Source organism: Mesocricetus auratus, unplaced genomic scaffold, assembly GCF_017639785.1.
Source record: "Mesocricetus auratus isolate SY011 unplaced genomic scaffold, BCM_Maur_2.0 Super-Scaffold_100676, whole genome shotgun sequence".
NCBI lineage: Eukaryota > Metazoa > Chordata > Mammalia > Rodentia > Cricetidae > Mesocricetus > Mesocricetus auratus.
Genome location: NW_024429266.1, coordinates 89748176 through 89770568, shown reverse-complemented (window position 1 = coordinate 89770568; position 22393 = coordinate 89748176). Strand labels below are relative to the sequence as shown.

The window sequence follows — 22393 nt, the reverse complement described above, 5'->3', positions numbered from 1 at the left end:
TTCTTTCAAACCAACAGTGTGTACGTGAGTGTGGGCATACATGCACATGAATCAGGTATCTGAGGAAGCCAGAGTGCTGAATCCCCCTCTGTCAACAATGTATGGTGATCAAATCCACCCCAACTCCCTCCATCCATTTCTCCCTCCTCTCTTTTTAAAAATTTTTGCGACTGTAATATAATTACATCATTTCTCCTTCCAAATCCTCCCAAATATCCCTTCTTGCTCTTTTTAAAATTCATGGCTTTTTAAAAAATTGTTACATCCACATATAGATAGATACATATCTATATTCTTTTTTGGGGGGGGAGTTTTTGAGACAGGGTTTCTCTGTATTGTTTTAGAGCCTGTCCTGGAACTCACTCTGTAGACCAGGCTGGTCTTGAACTCACAGAGATCTGCCTGCCTCTGCCTCCAGAGTGCTGGGATTAAAGGTGTGCGCCACTAACACCCGGCTCATATCTATATTCTTAAATATAACCTGCTCAGTCTCAATAATGCTATTCAACTATGAATGAAAAAATAAATAAAAAGGAAAGAGAAGGACATGACTGCTCCTAGGCATGGTGGAGGAGAAAGTTTATTGTAGATAAAAGAGAGCACAGCCAGAGGCAGGGACATCTGGGAGAGCCCAGAGTGAACCTGGCCAGACTAACATGGGCCATGTGAGGAGATGGAGAAGGGAGGAGAGGGGGAGAGAGGGGGACCAGGTGCAGCAGCCAAGAAGCCAAAGGTACAAAACGGTGGGCAGCCAAAATGTGCGCATTCTATAGGGAAAAGGCTCTGGGGGAAGGGGAGTCCAGCCCCTGGGCTGGAGAGTTCAGGGTAGGGGGCGGCATGTGCCAACCATCCCTGCCACAGGTAGGGACTCGGGGATGCCTGGGATGCTGGGAGAACTGGCAGCCAGGTCTGCTTTGGTATGTTAAAGAGGCACCTCAACCACTTGTCCAGGGTTTGAAACTTAACAGTGTGCCCGTTGGGCTGACTCTGGTACTAGGCAACCAATTGGTGTGCCTGTCCTTGGAGAATCTTCCAATATCCGCATTCCTCAGCCTGTAGCTTTTTTTTCCGTAGGGCCGAGGCCATGTGGTCTTTCTCCTGTCCACATTAGAGTGTCTATTGTTGCTGTCCTTGTTCAGTTCCTGTCTAGGTGGTCATACTGGTGAGGCTTTATGGGTGTAGCTTCTGACTTCACTAGGAGACACAGTCTTAGAGCAAACTCCCGGCTCCTCTGCCTCTTACAGTCTTTCTGCCTCCAGATTTTTGTAGAGATCTTTCCTGGGGCGGGGGGGAGGGTTCTGCAACCCTGTCATTTTGATTTGTTGTGGTTTTCTGTAACGGTCTCTGTTATAAAGAGAAGTTTGCTTAATGGTGTGAGGACTACAACTACCTGTGGGCATAAGGACAAATGTTTAGAATGTGGTCCGAGACTGTGCTGGGTTAGTGGCTGCAGGTTCTCTTCCAAGATGCATGACTTCACTAGCCCTGAGAAGCTGGCTGTGTTTCTAGTACCAGGCATGGTTTCCCTCTTGTTGAACAGGTCTTAAGTCTTGTTAGAGGGCTGTTGGTTGCTGCCAAGGTATGTGTGCCATTACTACACTCTTAGGGTTATTAATGCCATACTGGTCATTATGGTTCATAAGTGCCATAGCTGGTAGGACTGCTGGTTGCTTTGCTCCTTTGGAAGCTTGCATGGTGCCTTCAGGTACCATGAAAGCTAGTCCTCAGGGAGGAGGCCTTCAGGTCAGTTCCAGCTCTGGGGCCTCTAGGCCCTGTGTCTGAAGTACATATTTAACAATGTGGATTTAACTCCTGTCTCTGGGGGCGGGGCAACCAAGGGCAATAGCAATAGGCTATATGGTTTTTTTTTTTTTTTTTTAAGACAGGGTTTATCTGTGTAACAGTCCTGCCTATCTTGGAACTTGCTTTGTAGACCACGTTTGCCTTTAACTCACTGACATCTGCCTGCCTCTGCCTCCCAAGTGCTGGGATTAAAGGTGTGCACCACCAATGCCCAGCGGCTGTATATTTTAGAAGTCTCTTGAACAACCCTGAAAAACAACTCAAAGGACAGCTTCTCATGCCTGGTATTAGGGGTGTTGTTAGGTGGTTTTTGGCTCTTAGAGGGAGCATTGTTAGTCCAGATAAGAAATTTTTATTTAAACCACACACACACACACACACACAATTTTTTCATTTGAACTACACTGATATATATATATGTAGATATAGATATAGACATATATGCAGTATATAGTTTAAAAATTTTGTATATTATTATATTTATTCTAGTTTTTAGATAGTTAATAGTACAATTCCTTATGATTTTTCTGATGTTTTTACTACTATTTTACCTTCCTTCTTCTGTATTTGCTTCCCCCTCCTCCAAAGAACTACCCTCCGCTTTCTCATTTCCCCAATCAGGTCTTTATCTCTCTTTTTATGTTTGTGTCTCGCTCAGTCCAGTTAGTGCCCTGCTGGATGTTGCCTGATCTTATTAGGTGGATCTCGTGCAGGTCACCGAGCTACAGCTCAGTGTGTGAGGTCATGTGTGCATGGCCACGTCACATCCAGAAGAGAGCATTTCGGAAGCCCCTCTCCGTCCTCTGTCCCTTCCATTCTTTCCACGCCCTCTTCCAAGGTGTCCCTGGGCTCACGTCCCATTGAGGGCTGACCACTCCATAGCCACTTGTTCTCATTACTCTGCGTTAACTGCGTGGCCCCGGGGATTCCTGTCTCACTGGGGCTGCCTCAGAGGGTACCCCATAAATGCCCAACCCCCCACTTTTCTCCTTCACACCCGCTCGCCTTTCTCAGGACCAGGCTGGCACGTGTGTCCTGTATCAGGGGCCATCCCATAAATCCTTGACGCCCCTCTCCCTAGAATACGAAGGACAGGACCAGGTAGCTTTGAAGAATTTTCCAAAGAAATCTTCCTCACAAACCATACTCCATGACCTTCCCCTCCTTGATTTTTTCATGTCCTCTCTCTGACAAGAGACACCCTGAAGAAGAGGACCAAAAGAGAGATGACCAGACCTGGAAACGTTCATTTGAAAATCTGCTTGTCATCTGCTTCATCCCTTCTTGCGTGCTTCTAGCTATCCTGTCTTGACGTCTCCATCAAATCTTCAAGCTTGGCAGCTCATAGCATTTGTGAATTTTTATAAATACCATTCTCCTGGTGATAAAATTAGTGTATGCTCTCTATATAAATTGGGGCTTGAGCCACCAGTGACTGAGATTGGTAAATTCAGTTCATACTAGTTATGCATCTTGTTTAATTTTTGTATTGCAACACTGGACCAGTCTTTCTGAGGTTCCTCCTCATGGGTGAAAGGTGATCACTGTTCTGTCCTCATCTGTGAAGAGAAAGGGCTCTAGCAGACATTGTTTACTGACCAGAAAAGCAGATTTCTCAAGTTCCATGTGTCATACCTAGAACTGCAGCACGTGTTTTTTTTTTTTTTTGTTTGTTTGTTTGTTTTTGGTTTTCAAGACAGGGTTCCTCTGTATAGTCCTGGCTGTCCTGGGACCAGCCCAGGCTAGCCTCGAACTCAAAGAGATCTGCCTGCCTCTGCCTCCCGTGTGCTGGGATTACCACTACCACTACCACCACCACCCAGCGTACTTGGCTCTTTAGCTGGAAATGAAATATTCAACATTATTTAATGTGTTTAGCTTCTCTTGTTGAGACAGCTAGGACAGAAGGGGGTTCAAAATGCAAACTATGCTACTGCCTAGCCAAGTACCAGTTTGCTCCTACTGCTGCTGCTGCTGTTTGCGTATCTAAAATTCATGGACACCCGTTTTGTACACATGCATCCTCTAAGGAGGTAACCCTAATGTCTCACCAGCTCCTACACACATTGGGAGTCCAGTACCCTACGTATAAAAACACAGGCCCCATGTTTTAGCCCATCTTATGTTGCTAGAATAAAATTCCCAAGTCTACCTGGGTAGCGGTGGCACACGCCTTTAATCCCAGTACCCTGGAAGCACAAGCAGGCAGATCTCTGTGAGTTTGAAGCCAGTCTGGTCTACAGAGTGAGGACTGTTCTATAGAGAGACCTTGTCTCGGAAAACAAACAAAGAAAAACTCCCAAGTCTGGGTGTTTTATAAAGGTATATCTTGGCTCGTGGCTTGGAAGTGCAAGAGTATGACACCACTGGTGGCCTTCTGCTGCTTTACCACAAGGCAGGAAGTGGAAGACAAGTGACAGCTTGGCCAATGCAAAGGAAACAAATCATGAGTGCAGGTTTTTTTTTAAATAACCACCGCTCTCTCGAGTTAATTAATCCAGTCCCACAAGAATCCACCCATCCTCCAAAGACATTCATCTTTCTTAACGACCTACCACTTCTTAAAGGCCCTTCCTCCTGACATTGGCGCAGTGGTAATTAAGTTTCAGTATGAGCTCTACAGGGATAAGCCATATTCATACCACAGCACTCCTTTGGGTCTAGCTGTGGCATCTGGTGAGCTAAAGAACAAATGTCTCGCCAACATAAAAAAAAGACGGGAAGTACCAAGGATTGTGGAGTAACAGAGCTCACGCGTGTTGGCATGGCCACCTGGAAACACTGTATTTGACAAAAAGGAACATTTCATTCCATGTGGGTCAGCAGCTCTCCTGTTAGGTAAAAACCAATAGAAAGTGAACATGTACACAGCAAAAGACATACATGCTCTACAATGTTCAGAACTATTTGTAACAGCCTAACCCTGGGAACTTCATTGGGTGCTCATCAGTAGTAAAACAGCATGTGATAAATATATGCTGACTCCATGGGACAGGATTCGGAAATGAGGCTGGAGGATTTTGAACTACACCAACAAGAATGGATCTCAAAACTGTGCTGAATATTTGAGCATATTGGACCTTTAATCCTTTAATCCCAGCACTTGTGAGGCAGAGGCTGGTGGGTCTGTTAGAGGTTGCTTGGTCTATATAATGAGTTCCAGGCCAGCCTGGAACTACATAGCAAGACTGTATCTTTAAAATAAAAATGCTGAGCAAAGGCACCATAGACAAGAGTATGTAGTGTGTGATTCTGTTTATATAAGAGATAAAACCTAGTAAGACCATCCTGTATTGTTAGATCCAGGATAACAGGTACCTATGGAGAGGGTGCTATTGGCGTTTTTGTTTTTTTTTGTTTTTTTGTTTTTTTCCCAGAGAGGGTTTCTCTGTATAGCCCTGGCTATCCTGGAACTTGCTCTGTAGACCAGGCTGGCCTCAAACTGCCTATCTCTGTCTCCAGAGTGCTGGGCTAAAGGCCTGTGCCACCATGCCTGGAATGTTGGTAATGTTCTAATTCTTGTTCTGGGTACTAGTTATATGACTGTATTCTCTGAAACCTCACTGAGTTGAACACTTTCCTATAATTTTTTGTGTATGGGTGATTTGTTTTTTGTTTTTGTTTTTTTTTTGTTTTTTGAGACAGGGTTTCTCTGTAGCTTTGGAGGCTGTCCTGGAACTCACTTTGTAGACCAGGCTGGCCTCGAACTCACAGAGATCCGCCTGCCTCTGCCTCCCGAGTGCTGGGATTAAATGCGTGTGCCACCAACGCCCGGCGTGTATGGGTGTTTTGAATGCATGTATTTTTGTGCATCACATTGTGCCAGTGGAGACCAGAGGGCAGCATCAGATCTCCCCAGAACTGCAGGTACAGATGGTTGTGAGCCCCCATGTGGGTGCTGGGAACTGAATATAGGTCTTCTGTAAGAACATGTGTTCTTAACCACTGAGCCGCCTCCTCAGCCCCATTAGGACATTTCTTTTCTATTCACATGCTTTTCTTTGTATATACACACAACGTAAATAAGTCTGCAGGAAAACACATTCAATCTGCAGTGTGAACAGACAGCAAGAGTTTCCATTCAAGAAAAACAGGAATGGAAAACACGGTGTAGCCAGTCAGCAATTCACATCCAGTGCTGCCAAACAGAAATAGCAGGGTTTCTTGGGTGGCAATGGAGTAGGTTCTTAGTGGAAGAATGTAGAAGCCCCACCCTTAATCTGTCTTCTAATTCTACAGAACACTGTTTGGTTGCATTCCACTCTTGGTTGGAGAGAATTCTGGGCTCTGGGGGTTGTGAGACGGTTGAGCAAAGCAGTAGGTTGTTGACTGGGCTTGATATTTGAAGGCCACATGAGTCAACAATTTATTAGATGTCTAGCCAGTGTGAAACAGCTCACCTAGAAAAGTCCTTAAATTGCTTTGCATTACATATTCCAACTTACTGTTTCCAAATGTGAACAGATGTGCAATAAGATACGTGTTTAAAGCAACATTATCTGTAATTGCTTTGAACTGAATTCTTCCCGTGTCCACCAATCATACATTCATATAGTTTTGAACACTCATGGCAACACTACGAATAATAAATTGAAGCATTATTTTCACCCCATTGTCACCCACCCTGGAATCCTTTCCACAGACAAAACATAATTTTCAGGCCACCAATGTCATACTTGAGAAAGGAGATGCCACCTACTTGCTATCTGCTTGCTACTTGGGGCCCTCGTCTTGTCTTTTCCCATAATGACGTTTCTTTTTTCTTCTCTTTCTCCACTTGTGCTGGTTGGAACTTAAGCACACAAAGGAAATGGGTCATTGAAACCCACTGCAAGGCTCCAGCTCATGGAGCTATTGGCCAGGTCAGTTAGTAGGCTGCAGACCAAGGTCCTCTTAAATCTGTGCTTTCAAATCCAACCATTTCTAACCTAGATTTGCCATTCCTTTGAAGGGTTTTGTAGAAAGCCACTAACAAAGGCCAGTATTCACAAATATTCTAGACAGCCCTCTTAGAATACAGCTGTTTGCCATGTGGACTGTGCTCGAGGTCCAGTAACTGACAGTTAGTTGGCAGTGTCACTACTGTTAAAACAGGTCCACCAACTTTCCAGTTTGGGATGGAGAGACCCTTTTGCCATCAGTTCCCTTCATCTTATCGGATTGGTCACAAGTTACACAACAGCCACCTCAAAATCACAGAGGTGGCTTCTCACCTGTGGACCAAACTTGGGCAAGAATGGATCCAAACAGATGGTAAACTGGGAATCCGTCTCTGGGGCTCCCATAGTGGAGGATGGATCCTTGGAATAGAACCGAAGGAAGAAGAAAGAGGTGTAAATGTGTCTTAAAGTCTTATGTTTTGATAACACAAAGAGATCGCTGAAAGATTTTAGACAAAGGTTATGGAGTCGTGAAGACTTCCAAGAATTCTAACTCGAATAAGCAAACGAATTATCAGTGATATAGCTACAACAAACAAGACTGAGGTACACAAGTTTGAGGAGGAAGGTCAAGATTTTGGAAGGGTTGGTTAAGCTTGAGATACCTGTTACACATTCATATGGAAATGAAAAGGAGGCAGTTATTTAGAGCAACCAAAACCGATAAAGAACCTGGAGGTGGTGGCGCAAGCCTTTAATCGCAGAGGCAGGTGGATTTCTGCAAGTTCAAAGCCAGCCTGATCTACAGAGTGAGTTCCAGGACAGCCAGGGTTACACAGAGAAATCCTGTCTCAAGAAATAAAAAACAAACAAGCAAACCAAAAAATACCAGAAAAATAAAAATGATAAACAAATGGAAAAGATGGCTTAATTGGGAAAGTACTGCATTATAAGCAAGAGGACCTGAGCTTGCACCACAGGCACCCATAAAAATGCCTGGAAGGGTTGAAAGTGTCTGTCATCCCAGTGCTGGGGGAGGGAGGTGCAGAGATAATAGGATTCTTGGAGCTCACTGGCTGGTCATCTAGCCTTGTCCAATTGATGAACTCCAGGTTCATTGAGAGACCCAGTCTCAAAACATGAGAAGAGGGACAGAGGAAGGTATTCAATGAAGATCTATGGCATCCACACATAAACACAGACACACCTACATGGACACATACAAATACATCACATATACGCATACAAAAACCTTTTCAGGAGTTTATCTCCATGCAACCGGGTTTTCAAGCACAGGACTCGATGACATCACATTGTGTCACTAGAGAGGGGCACTCAGGACCCTGGCACACTTTTATTTGTACGCTGAACAGAGGACATGAAGCCAGGACAGCCGAGAAGGAACAACCAGCAAGCTAGAACAAAGAGCACAGGTGTCAGAACACAAAAAGCTTCAAGTGTTGAGAAAGCTGGCCAGCTGGAAGAGACCACTGGCTTTGCGGGGGGGTTGCCATTTCTTTTTTTTTCTTTTTTTCTTTTTTTCGGTTTTTCGAGACAGGGTTTCTCTGTGGCTTTGGAGGCTGTCCTGGAACTCGCTCTATAGACCAGGCTGGCCTCGAACTCACAGAGATCCGCCTGCCTCTGCCTCCCGAGTGCTGGGATTAAAGGCGTGCGCCACCAACGCCCGGCTTGGGGGTTGCCATTTCAATAGCACCCTGGAAAAGAGCCGGAAGACAAGCTTCTACGCTGTTAAGAGTGATCAGGTAGAGAGATGACGAAAGATAGCATCCACAGAAAAAGTGACATGCCTGGCTTGGTAGCAAATGCCTATGGAAAAAATAAATAAATAAAAGTCTGGGAGTGGAGGGAGGAGGACCAGGAGTTACAGGCTACCCTTACCTACATAGTAAGTTCGAGGTCAGCCTGAGCTACATGAAATCGTATCTCCCCCCCCAAAAAAAGAAAAAAATGGAAGTATTGGTTAAATAGACCACGGACACAGTTACCAGTTATTGAGTGTCTTAAAAAAGGTCCTATAAGTTACCTGTATTTGTAGCTCCCCGGACAGTGCCTCATAGGTAGAAGCTAGCTACTCAACTGCTGTGGATCTAATGAACAAACCGATGGATGGATTCACCGCAGGTGCTGGGTACCGGCATGCACTGGATTAATCTAAGCTTCAAAATGAGATGGAATGTTGTGCTAATCTCCTTAGGGACTCTGGGACTTTTTTGCTCCCTATGGGATAATGTTGAAATTCTAATCTTGGATAAAAGAGGGAAGGCAAGACAAAGACAGTACTGTTGGCCAATTTTCCAAGCCTTAAGGAAGCGTGTGTGTGTGTGTGTGTGTGTGTGTGTGTGTGTGTGTGTGTGTGTGTGTGTGTGTGTGTCCGGCTTTGATATGATCTCTCCAGTTACTCTCTTTTGATATAGGCGCATCTGAAAAAAAAAACGATTATTTATCTTTATGGATACAAACGGGAGGAGAATTTTAAAACGTACAGTCCTAAGCTGGTACGTCCATCTGGTCTATACACATTCACCGAACGGCAGGATCGCTTTTGAAAATACAGATGATAAAAACACACGACGTTAGGAAACTTGTGAGGCTGGGTCGTCCATAAAGTCTGGACGAAGCTCGAGAGCGGATAGGTGCTGATGCTGCCTGAGGAATGGAGCAAAGAGATAACGGAAGTAGGCCAATTTGGGAAACCGCAGGGCCCTGGGCGAGCACCGGCTTCTTCCCCCTGTTTCAATTCGGACAGGAATTTGGGGTTCTACTCCCTTTACACCGGAGGAACCAAGAGATCCGCCAAAGGACAGAGAAGGCGGGGCTGGTCAGCTCTGCAGCCCGCCCCATCCGGATCCTGCAGCCCACAGCACACGTCGAGCCACGGCCCGGGGCTTCCGGGGTTGCCTAGCAACTAGCTCGCCGCTGGGGCTCCCGGTGGCCGGAGCAGCAGGGTGTGGCCGGCCCTTAGGAGGCGGGTCCCGTCGGGCCAGCGACGGAGGACACGTGGACTCAGCGGAGCGGACCGCCCAGGGGGCGTGACCGACGGTCCCGGTGGGCGGGTGGGAGGCGGTGCGCGTGCGCGGCCTGGCGGGGGGCGGGTCCGGCGGGCCGAGAATAAGCGTCCGGCGGACGGTAGCTGGCAAGGTTCATGCTGGAGTGCTTCGCGACCGCTTGCTTCGGCGATTGTCAGGGTGAGCGAACCCGCGGGCGGGAAGCCTGACTCTCAGGGCAGAGGTCGGCGGGCGATTCCGGGGTCTGAGGCTCAGGATGGGAGGCCGGAGCGGCGGGGTGGAGGGCAGAGACCACCCAGGCGCAGCGGGACCTGTGGTCCTCGGCAGCCGCCTGTCTTCCGATGGGGCTTCGCGGCCAGACTTGTCTGCCGGGCTGAGCCCCGCGATCGGCCCTGGGGGAGGGGGTGGGCATCAGGACCAGGCCAGCCGGGGTCAATGTCCAGTCCACTCCGGCTGCCCTGGAAGCACGCGGGCCTCGGGCGTTACTCCGGCTGCCCCCGGCTGCCCCCTCTTCCTGGAGCAGACCCACAGGTCCTGCTGTCCCGGTGGGGTTGGCTAGCCTGAGCCTGGGCGGTTGGAAAGACAAGGCATGCTCGTTTTTCTTGTTTTCCCTCTCCGGAGCCTGGCACCTCCGTCCACACAGATGGCCAAACCAGAGGCCTGGGCGTCATTCTCACCTGCTCCCCTCAGATACATCGAACCCTCAGATACTCTCGTTTTCCCAGACACCTTTCTGCCCCAGGCGATTCAGCTCCCCCTTTCTGCTCCTTTGAATACGTCCCGAGCCTCTTCAGTTCATCCAATACAGGGCAGCCAGAGACGCGGTCTTCAAACAGATCCCATATGCCTCACCGCCCCTGCCCCATTCCCTCGCTTTCTGTGGATTCTCACTGCCCTTTGAGGCTCTTGCACAGCCTGCTGTGACTCACCGTTTTGTACTCAAGACCCCTCCCTCCACGATTGATTGATCATTCTGCTCCCATTGGCCCCCCAAGTCTTTTCTGACTTTAGGTGTTCACTGCCCTATGTTCCTTATAAGAGGGGCACACTTTTTTGGTTGAATTATTTCTTTTCATGCTTCCCACGTCATTCCAAGTGGGAGTGGGGGGTTATGTGATACCCTTTGGGTGACTTTTAGTGGCCCCCGTTTTGCATCAGACTGATCTGTGATAGAGGAGTCAGCTTGAGTCAACAGCCCTTTGCAGTTCTGCTCTTTCTGTTACTAGGCTGTTGGTTAAACATGTAAGGGTAGCGTGGCTTTTCTTTGGCTTCCCCCAGTGAACAGATAGATCAAACTATGAAACGCAGCCTGTTCAGAACAAGTTTTCAACCTCAGCCCATGAAGAGTTTCTTTAACCTGGAGGCTTGCTGGTTACTTTTACTTCAAGACCCTGGAGTTGGCAAAGTAAGAAGCACCAGCCGGTTTTCTTTGGCATTGACTCTGGGTACAGGATATCTGGATGTTGTCAAATGTGGCTGCTTGAATGTAAATTCTTAACTAAGAGCCCCTGGACTTAGAAAAAGCTGCCAACAGCTGTTGGGGGGGGGGGACTCACTGACTGATAAGGAGTAATGGCACAATTGGAGGGAAGGGTGGACCAGGGCCTTCTCAGGAGTGGGAATGCTCCAAAGGAGAGTTCAGCTTTAGGTCAGAGATAAAGACTGACACATTGCTGTGCCACATCTCATCTTATTCCAACCGTGCTGTCCCCGGGCCAGCTCAGCATTGTCCAGTACTCAACGTCCTGGACTTTGGAAAGGGGAAAAGAAAAATAGGAAGGAAGAAAACAGACAAGGAAGTAGGCGGTGTTAGCTGCCAGAGTCTTTGGCTCACATTTGAACCAGACCCAGGAGGAGTGACAGATGCAGTCAGTGGGCACAGAGGCCGACGGAGAAGTGAGAGGAACCTTGTCGGAGTAAAGGCTCTGAGGGAGGCCAGCATGGGCCTGCCAGACTCGTGCTGCTCCTGGTGACCGATGCTAAGGCATGGATCATTTTCCAAAGCCCCCTGTGGACGGGAGGTGATCTGACTGTAGAGCCACCCCTCCGTGGGTTAATAGGCTGATCTGTTGGGCTCAGCAATGTCTGTTTCCTCCTTCACTGCTGCGTGTGGGTTTCCCAAACCTGTGCGTTCCGTTGAAGATGGTCTCCAAAATCAGGACTAGTTAGAGTAAGTAAGTAGTTGTGCTAACCTATAAATGAACCATTTATAGGAGAATATGGGATAGTCATGTTCCCAAGACTGCAGGCACATCAAAATAAGGCTCTACTGTAGTTTTTGATTTGTGTTTCACTCTTTGGGGGCCTGCCACCCAGCTCCCAAACATGTACACAGAGACTTATTCTTACTTATGAATGCTCAGCCATCTTTTCTAACTGGGCTTCTTACCTTTCTTTATCCTGTAGATCTTTCTTTCCTTCTTACTCTGTGGGTGGCTGGCCCCTGGCATCCTATCCTTCTTTCTCACTCCTCACTCTCTTCCTTGGATTTCTCTTCCTAGTTATTCTTTGCCCACCAGTCCCACCTGTGACTCTCTCCAGCCCAGCTATTGGCGGTTCAGCTCTTTATTAGACCAATTAGGTGTTTTAGGCAGGCAAAGTAACACAGCTTCATAGAGTTAAACAAATGTAACAAAAAAGAACGCAACACATCTTTGCATCATTAAATATCCCACAGCATAAATGAATGTAACACATCTTAAACTAATATTCCCCAACACTACACATGGACACCTGCCTGTCTTTAGGAAAGGAGAGTCAGTCCATCAGTCTCTCCTCAAACCTGGATTTTTCTGTACCTTGGCCAATGCGATTTCCTAAAGGCCAGTGAGCTTGGGAACTCCTGGGGCTTCTCTTCTAAGCTATGTACCCAAGGCCTTGGACTAAGTAATGGGAGTGTAGATGATGCAACTTGTTCTTTGGACAGAATGGAGCACTCTGTTTTCTTTGACTGAGAGCAGTTTAATTTGACAGGTGACAATCTTGTCATTATAGTGCTTGTGGGATCTTCCTTCTGGTTTGGAACCTGTGACAGTATGCTCAGTGGTTCTTTGCTGGGGGATGTCCTTCTGTATGCTGTGAATATATGTTTCTCTTATTGGTTGATGAATAAAGCTGTTTCTGCCAATGGACAGGCAGAATGTAGCCAGGCAGGAAGTATAGTTGGAGCTACCAGACTAGGAGAATGCTGGGAAGAGGAATTCGAGGAGTGATCACCCAACTCAACTTTCTGATGGTAGACAGCTTCCTGAGGTTCTGCCCTCAAGCACACTGAAGTGAGAACTTGGCTGCAGGCTGGGGAGATGGCCCAGTGGATAAACTGCTTGCATCTTGAAGACTGGTGCTCAAATACCCAGCACACACTTAAGGCCAGGTATATGTGACAGCTGCCTATGATCTCAGTGCTTGGGAGACAGGGATGGGAGATAGGCAAGCTTGCTAGCTAAACTAGCTGAGTCAGCAAGCTTGGGCTTCAGTGAGAGAGCCTGCCTCAATATATAGAGATCAATTAGGTAAGACACCTGAAACCAACCCTGCCTCCACACACTCACTTCGTAGACCAGGCTGACCTCCAGTTCACAGAGAGTCATCTGTATAGACCAGTCTGACCTCCAGTTCACAGAGAATCATCTGTGTAGACCAGGCTGACCTCCAGTTCACAGAGAGTCATCTGTGTAGACCAGGCTGACCTCCAATTCACAGAGAGTCATCTGCCACTGTTTCCTAAGTGCTGTACCACCATGCCTAGTCACAGTAGATTTTTTGAAATCTCAGCAAAGTAAAAAGAATCATAATTTAACAGTCTTCGTTAAAATAGCGTACTTGTGTGTGCATATATATTTTACAACAGTGAATTATGGGTAGACTTTTGGCACCTGCTTTTTTATTTAATCTATATTAGAAATCTTAGAATGACAGATGTCATGATGTCACTGCCCAGTAGTGAGGCTGGACACCACGTCTTTTGCACTCTGAACATTATCCCTCCCAGTGGCTGCTGCTCCCTTGCAGGGACAGATGGTAGGAGGCGGGAAAAATAGATGGGGGTATCTCTGTACATGTCATAGACTGGTATACTCTCCAAGGTCCTCTCTGGGAAGGACCACAGTGCCGCTGCTTCCCAGCCCCTGGTACAAGGAGGAGACAGCGCAGCTTGAGAACTGACCTCCAAGTTTATGGACTGTTAAGGGGGCACCTGAACATTACACTAATCTTTACTGCTGAAGGTTTGGGGTCCTGCCACTGTTAGTCACGGCGGAACTGGCTCTGTCTGTTGAGATGAGAACTCAGGGCTGTATTTGAGGTTCCATTTTGGGGTGAGTTTCCAATCTGAGCCCAGAAAGGACGAGACTTTGCATTGAAGCAGCAGTTACTGAAGCCGGGCTGCCAGTGCCTGTGATGACCTAAGCTGGTCTCCAGGGGGCTTGTCAGGTGGCTGAATTGTCTGGTTGTGCACTTGTTCCAAGCTTCATTAAGATGTAATCTGATACCTTGCTCAGCCTAGGCTGGGGGTGAGGGGCAGCTTGGTCCTGCCTCAAGGAGGTGATGGGACAGACTTAGTAGACTTCCTCTCCAAGGAGCAGTTGGGAAGTGTGTGGAGGGGGGTGGGAGGAGAGGCGGGAGGGGGGACTGAGATTGGAAAAAAATAAATTAATAAAATTTAAAAAGATGTAATCTGGATTTTTCTGTAACTTCCCTTTCCAATGCTCTCACCATGTTTAGTTAATGAGCCCTCCCTCAGGACCCTGGCAAGTGGACAAAGTGGGATTGCTTTGAGGCTATTGTGGCCAGCCTGATGGCTTCCTTCCCTCAGGTCCCATGGCCCTGTCTCCAGTCCTGCCGTCAGCCAAGCCAGCCTCTGATCTCAGCCCTCGTTCTCAGGAAATGTCAGCCTCTTGGCTCAGCACGTACAGCCCGCTCACCTTTGCCACTGCTCTGGCTGCCTACCCTGAGAGCGAGCTTGCTGCCCGCACCTGCTCGCACTCGGCTGCTGTCATTCCCAGACCCGGCGTGCCTGCTGTCGGTCCGCCTCCTCCCATATTCCTTCACCCAAGGAGATTTTTTTCAGAACTCCCAAAGGGTTTTTCTTTTTGGAAAGTCCCCCGCTCTGCTTTTGTTACACTCCACAGGAAGCGTGTCTCTCTGTGGGCTGTCGGCTTATGAAGGACCTGTCCTCGGGCCTTTTTACTTCCACTCAGCCCTCTGACGTTCCATCAGGAAATACTGTGGGCCTCCACTGTCCGGCTGAGTGATGGGAGCCAGGAGAGCTAGTGGCAGAGCTGGACTTGTTCCGTGGTGCTGGGGATGGAACCCAGGACCTGGTGCGTCCTGGACCAGTGCCCTACCGCCGAGCTCCATCTCCCGTCCCTCAGCCGAGCCAGGTTGAGTGCTCTTGCGAGCGGCCTTGGCACCTCCCAGGTTTCCCTGGAGCGTACACTGTCACACTGTCAGCTGCTGGAAGGAACCCGAGCTCCAGGGCTCCGCCTTCATCTTGTGTGTTTTCCACCTCCCCAGGTACTGGTAACCATGACACCCCTGTGGCTGCTCAGAGTTCCCTTCCTGTGTGTCCTGCTCTGGACCTCTTATGCCCACGAGCCTGCGGCTGGCATCCATCACAGCAGTGTCGGCCTGGACAAGAACACGGTGCATGACCAAGAGTATGTATTCGGCGGGGCTGGGGTTCTGGGCTGCCATCATCTGCAGTTCTAGCCCACAGGCCCCCTTACCTTCTTTCCCTTCGTACCAATTTATAGGGCTCTGGGACGTTTTTCAAGGATGGTGCTTATTCCTTGGGACTCCTACTTGTAAGGTATTCTGTCTCCATCATCGCACAGGCAGAGTATTTGAAGCCTAAATACACTGAATTGTTTGTCAGAATTTAGCCTTCCTCTTTTACTGCAATAGCAGAAGCCAGAATATAATTATGGCTTCCTGATTCTGACAAAATTCTTTTAGTGACACATTCGGATACTGAATCTTTCTTGGTGAGTAAACGTCACACATTATCCTTTGTTGTCCATTTTTTGGAGACAGGGTCTCCATATGTAGCCCTGGCTGCTCTGGAACTTGCTGTGTAGACCGGGCCTTGAACTCACAGACATCCATCTGCCTCAACCTCCTGAATAGGATTAAAAGCATACACCACCGTGTCTGCTCTAATTTTATTTTAAAAATTACTTTTAAAATTGGTAGCTCAAAAATGTCGTAAGCAAATTCTACCAGTAAAAAGGGCAGGCACCTCATTCCCACTCAGAAGCAAGTGACCTGCGTGTTTGGCTCCTTTGTGGCCCTGCCTGTGTGTCCTGTCCTTGAATGTGGTCTGTTTCTGAAGTGGATACAGTTTTACTTGTCCGAATTCTTAAGGTTCTGGCATGTTCTGACTGTTGGTTTTCAGGCATATCATGGAACATCTAGAAGGTGTCATTGACAAACCAGAGACAGAGATGTCACCTCAAGAACTGCAGCTCCACTATTTCAAAATGCATGATTACGATGGCAACGATCTGCTTGACGGCTTAGAACTGTCCACGGCCATCACTCATGTCCATAAGGAGGTGGGTCATGGAGTTGAGTTTGGGGTGTCCGGGGAGAGCGCGGTGCCCATTCTCGGCGACTGGTGCTGCGCTTGTATCTCAGCAGTGCTGCTGTGTTTTTCCCCGTTCAATGCTAGCCTGTCTCTCCCCGCCTCTCCCGGAGAGGCTGAGCTGGAGGCCCACTCTGGGCCAAGGCTTCAGCATTTCTGCTGCATCTGGAGTTTGATGGTCTGGCCTAAAAAGACAGACCAGGTCCATGATGCAGAGCATAGAGCATAGAAAGAGGTTATTTCATTTGAGGAGAATGGTGTCTCCAGGGCCAAGGGACAGCTTGGGAGTAGCTGGCATCGTGCCGTATTGTGTGGTACTCCCTGGTGTCCCAAGGCACCTTCAAGTAGAGATGGCTGGGGCTCCAGAGCCACCCTGAGCAGGGCAGGCATTGTCACTCCTTTTCTAAAGCTGGGAATTGACACCAAGATCTTGTGCCTCCAGGTTTAATGTCTGCCCCTGTGCCATAGGCAGTGGGGAGCTCAAGCAAGTTTTCACTGCAGCACTGCCTGGGGAGGGTGCTGTGTGCTCGGGAGGGTGCTGTGTGCTCGGGAGGGTGCTGTGTGCTCTGTGGGATGCTGTGTGCTGGGGAGGGTGCTGTGTGCTCGGGATGGAGAGTGGGGTGAGACTGGTCCCTGGGGAGGAATTGGGGCCCAGCAGTCCTGGCACAGAAGGTGGTGGCAGCCAGAGATGTGGAAAACGGATGTGGGAGATGTGACCAACATGGGAATGGCAGCTTTGCAGCAGTGTTTTCTTCCTCCTGTCCTGACCCTGAGATGTCCAGTATATCACCGTTTCCATTTTCTTAGGTGACTTGTGCAGAGTGCTCAGGCAGTGAGAGTTTTCTTAGGATGGGCGTGTAGGTCATAGATTCTGGCTGACAGTTCTTTGTAACCCAGACCTGACTTTCTGTAGTGGCTCTATGTGACTTTCATAACAAAAAAAGAGTAAACAGTAATTTTTTAAAGTGAAAAAGCAAAGCTCTGTTTTGGTTACATCTTTTTTGTTGTAGTTTGTTTGTGTTTTGAGACAGGTTTTCTCTTGGGAGCCTGTCCTGGAATTCACTGTATAGACCAGGCTGGCCTCGAACTCTGCCTGCCTCTGCCTCCCAAGTGCTGGGATTAAAGGTGTGTGCCACTGACACCCAGTGGTCCCATCTTTCTTGTAACTGGCATATGCAGTGTCTCATGGATTTTCATAAGTTAACTATGTGACATGAGTCTGGATTCCTAGAAGGGCCACACACATACTACCTTGACAGCTTTTAGACTAGGTGGCCCTTCCAGGCCTTTCTAATGCGCCTTTGTCATTCCGCACTTCATCGTCTCTTGTCTTTCCCACAGGAGGGGAGCGAACAGGCACCAGTAATGAGCGAAGACGAACTGATTAACATAATAGATGGCGTTTTGAGAGACGACGACAAGAACAACGATGGATACATCGACTATGCGGAATTCGCCAAGTCACTGCAATAGATGTTATTTGGCTCTTTAGTTATATGCAAATGTGACCCTTGATAATGTGATGGGAGGTGTCTGGTAATGCAAAACAACTCATTTCCATCTTCTGCTACACACTGGGTAAGGTCCGGTGGCAGTTTGTTACACTGGGGTGGGGGAAAAGCCAAAAGGAACGCCAAGAGGACAAGTGAATGGGACACGCCCTCTTAGTCCCCACGTGCTTCTAAGCTTGAGGGACTGGGACTGGTTGGGAATCTTCAGAAGGGTGTTGGATATGATTCCCAGACTCTCAGGAACTGGACTGCAGATTGCCACTCTAATTTCTTGGTGTTAATTCATGCTACCTGAAAGTAAAGACAGTATGCTTTTCAGTAACAGTGGAGGGACAGCGTGGGAGCCGCATGTTCTCCCTGGTGGGTCCCATCTCCAGGCAAATGTGGTCAGTGTTCTGTTCCCTTGGCATACAGCATCACGTGCTCTAGGCAAGTGGCTATATACAAGTGTGTATTAAAGCCACAGCGTTAAGAAGAATGTCCCCTGCCGAGTTCAGCGGATGCAGAGTCTAAGATCCTCTATCCACTGGCATTTTGGAGATGAGACACCACTGGCCTAAATAATTAGCCTTTTTCAGTTCTTCAGTATTTTTTTACTGTCCTGCCACACCCAAGCTGGGGAGGGACCTTGAATTTGAGAGCGTTCTCTGATCACTGTCCACTGTTTTCCTGGTCCTTGTATTTCATCCTTGCTCCCAGGGTTCCCTTTATGGTGTATCAACTGTTGACTTGATATTGCAAGTTTAAACCATCAGTTGGTCTAGCCTACGTGAGAGCCTGAAAGCTCAGTCACTCAGAATGGTGACTAACCTCATCCAAGTCTGGAAGGAATGCTTTAAAAATTACCTCTTCAAGCCTGATTGCCAGATTTCTTTTCCTTTCAGGGAAGATCAGAAAAGGAAGCCTAAAACCCTTTAGCATTGTGAGTCTTAGGAGTAGCTGAAAGGGAAGCAGCGTTGGGTGCAGTTTGCTTTGTGGAACGTGATAGACACACTCTAAAAGAGAATCCTGAATGACGGCAGGATCGGGAGAAGGAGCTGAATCAAATTTGCTTTAAGACGTATAGAGACTTATTTTCTTTATTAAAGTATTCTTGTAAGAAAACTTACGTATTTGTAAGACAGTTTCCTGTGTCAAGTATTTGTGCAATCAGAGCTGCCTTGTAAACTATTCTTGTAATATCTCATTATTTTGAAAGATTTATATAATGAACTCACTATCTGACAATAAAATGGATAAAAAGATAACGAACAGCCGATTCTGTCCCTGAAGCCTCCCTGCATCTCATAAACGCTCATTTATACATGCCTGCCTTTCTCCCAGGAACTGTGACATAGTTAACTGGGCCCTGCTCCTTTTCTTAGAGTAGATGCTTAGTGTCCAGAGTCACTTTCCCCTTTAGGCATCCCCTCCCCCTCTACCCCCAGACAGGGTTTCTCTGTGTAGACCAAGACTGGCCTTGAACTCAGAGAGATCCTCCTGCCTCTGCCTCCTGAGTGCTGGGATTAAAGGCATGCGCCACCACCTGGCTAGGCATGTTTTTTTTTTTTTTAATCCTGAATGAAATCACCTTTGAATCTTCTCTCTGCAGCCATACTCAGCTTGTGACTCCAGGGTAGGTGACACAGCGCCTCCCTTTGAGTCTGTGACTTTTTCAGTTAGGTCACATTACCGCAGCAGTCCCAGGTTCAAGTGTCAAAACAGGTTCTCTAACATTCTGAATAGGACACACTTCTGCCTGTTGACAAAGATGTCCCTCCTACCTCCTCCCCAACAAAGACCCTTGGACTGTGGACTGGCCCTTCATGCAAAGCTGCCCCTCTGGAAGGAATCTGGGAGTGGACTAAAGGAACCTCACTGTCAGCAAGGACAGAGAGAAGGTCCTTCGAAGACAGAACTGGACCATCGGGCAGGCAAGGAGGCCCCTTCCTCAATGGCTGACTATTCATTCATACGTATGTTTACTCTCATGGTCCTGTCTGTGCGGCCTTGCCTGATAGGAGAGGGATCGGGACACTGCTGACACAGCCTGACTTGTCACGCTGCGCCCACCCTCACATCTCCAGAACGGAAATGGCGTGAGCAGGAGAGGCAGCCCCGTGCAAGGATTGATGATGAGCTGAGTTTTGGTTTCAGATCAGCTACCCCTTATCTGAGAAGTTCTAAATTTCAATTTCCCAACTAAAAAATAACTAAGGAGGGAATTAAGAAGCCACAGAGGAAAAAAAAAATCAACAAGATCAGAGAAACAGGCCTGGGAAGATGGCTAAGTTGGTAAAACGTGTCTTGCACATGTGGTGACCTAAACTTGATCTCAAGTACCCACAGGAACACTGGTGGTTCGTGGTTGGTACCCTGGCACTGGGGAGGCAGAGACGGGTGGATTGCTGGAGCTCTCTGGCCTGTCAACCTCAGAGCAATGGGAAAACTGTGGACAAAGATGGTGCTCCCAAGTGGCAAGCTCTGGATGAAGGTGGTGCTCCCAAAGAACAACACCCGAGGTTGACCTCCGGCCTGCATATGTGTGTGTGCACCCATGTGCCTGTGCACGTGAACATACATACCTGCCACTTAAAATAAGCAGGACCTCATGTAGTGTCCCTGTAGAGCTTATGCTAGTTAGTCATCTGCTCCGGGGGTGGCTGGAGGGCCTGCCGGTTACTCACTGGAGCAGCTGGGAGTTATAAAGACCCCTCTTTGTGACTCCTCAGCAGCAGGGGTCAAAGGGTCTCTGCTTGTTACATTCTTCATATCTATACTGAATGAGTGAGTGAATGAAGGAACGAGTGAATGAATGAGTGAATTCTCGTGTCAGATGCAGTCATGAAGTACAAAGCTGAAGAGTCAGACCAGAGACTCTCCCATCTCACTTTTTAGTTTGTTTTTAATTTTTCGAGACAGGTTTTCTCTGTGTAGCTCTGTAGACCAGGCTAGCCCCGAACTCACAGAGATCCGCCTGCTTCTGCCTCCCGGGTGCTGGGATTAAAGGCGTGCGCCACCCATCTCACTTGTTAGGATAGGCGACTTCCCTTGCCCACCTGCAGTCACCCTGCTGCCCTGTGCGTATACAGCAGCAGGCCCCCAGCCCTGGCACCTTCCCTGGTTAGGCCTAGGAAAAGAAGTTGTGTCTGAGAACGTGTGGGGTAGCTGCTTCAGGACCTGCGTTTTCGTTAGATCCTGTTCCGGGGGGCTTGGGCAGGTTCCAGAAAGCAGTAGAGACATATTTCAAGACAAGCGGTGACGGGTGGTGGTGGCAGCACTCGGGAGGCAGGGGCAGGTGGATCTCTGTGAGTTCGAGGCCAGCCTGGTCTAGAGTGCAAATTCCAGGACTGCCAGAGATGTTACACAGAAAAACCCCATCCCAAAAGAAACAAACTGGAGGGATCCAGTTCCCTCTGCTGACCTCCTCCATCACTGCGTGTACATGTGGTGCAGGCACATGCAGGAAAGGACTCACGAGCATCAGATAGAAGAAAAAACTGTTTTTTAATGGCGGCAACCAGGCGATAGAATGGAGGCACCTGTCTTCTCACCTGAAGAAATTCTTCAAAGGCAACAAAAATTGCTCCACCTCTAGCAGACTGAGAGACCGATACTCAGGCCTTGTTTAAAGTCTCTCGCTGAACCTGGAACGTACTGCCTAGACTCATGGGTGAGTTTCTACCTTCTGAGCACTGGGATTACGGTGTTGAATGAAAGTCCTGTGGCTCGGCAGGGTCCTGATGCCCTTGAGCCCCAAATAAACACACAGATGCTTTAGTAGTTATAAAACTGTTGACCCGCAGCTTGGGCTTCTCATTAGCTAGCTCTGTCTTAATTATTAACGCATTTCTATTAATCTATGTATTTCCACGTGGTCTTGGCTTACCGGAGAACACCGGGAGCGCCCTCTCTTCCCTCTCGTGATGACTGTCTGCCTCCATTTCCCAGAATTCTCATCTCATAGCCCTGCCTATACTTCCTGCCTGGCCAATCAGTGTTTTATTCATCAACCAGTAAGAGAAACATTTAACAAGGAGGCGGTGGTGCACGCCTTTAATCCCAGCACTCAGGAGGCAGAGGCAGGCGGATCTCTGTGAGTTCAAGGCCAACCTGGTCTACAGAGTGAGTTCCAGGACAGGCTCCAAAACAATACAAAGAAACCCTGTCTCAAAATACCAAAAACAAAAACAAAAACAAAAAAACCCAACCCCCCCAAAAAACAACCCTCCCCCCAAAACCAAAAGAACCCCCCATATATACAGAAGGACATCCCCCATTGCTACAGGTGTCCAGTGCTGTGCCCAGTTCTTTCCATGAGGCCCAGGGATCTAAACTCAGGACTGAGCCACCCCCGACTCCCAAAGTGTCCATCTTTTAGGCTATGGGCTAATGGGATTCGGGAACCCATCAGTCACGTGTCAGCAACCCACCCTCGGGTTGCTGTGGAAGACCCTGAGTGGGGAGTAGGTGGCGGTGGTAAACCGAGCAGGAGCAAAGGCACAGAAGCCACGAGCAGGCCTAGCGCCACGGCTGGTAACCCACCTGCTTCCAGGAAAGTGGTTTGCATGCCCTGTCCCTCCTGACTCGCAATCATAGACTTAGTGCGGG

General features: G+C 48.2%; 1 protein-coding gene across 1 annotated transcript; it reads left to right on the top strand.

Moving 5' to 3' along the window:
- Window positions 1-9792: 9792 nt before the first annotated feature.
- On the top strand, window positions 9793-19050 carry Mcfd2 (multiple coagulation factor deficiency 2, ER cargo receptor complex subunit). Its single transcript, XM_040739058.1, has 4 exons — window positions 9793-9889; window positions 15224-15366; window positions 16104-16263; window positions 17634-19050. Exons 2-4 carry the CDS (start codon window positions 15236-15238, stop codon window positions 17763-17765), a joined length of 423 nt encoding a protein of 140 aa, XP_040594992.1. The 5' UTR covers window positions 9793-9889; window positions 15224-15235; the 3' UTR covers window positions 17766-19050.
- Window positions 19051-22393: the final 3343 nt, after the last annotated feature.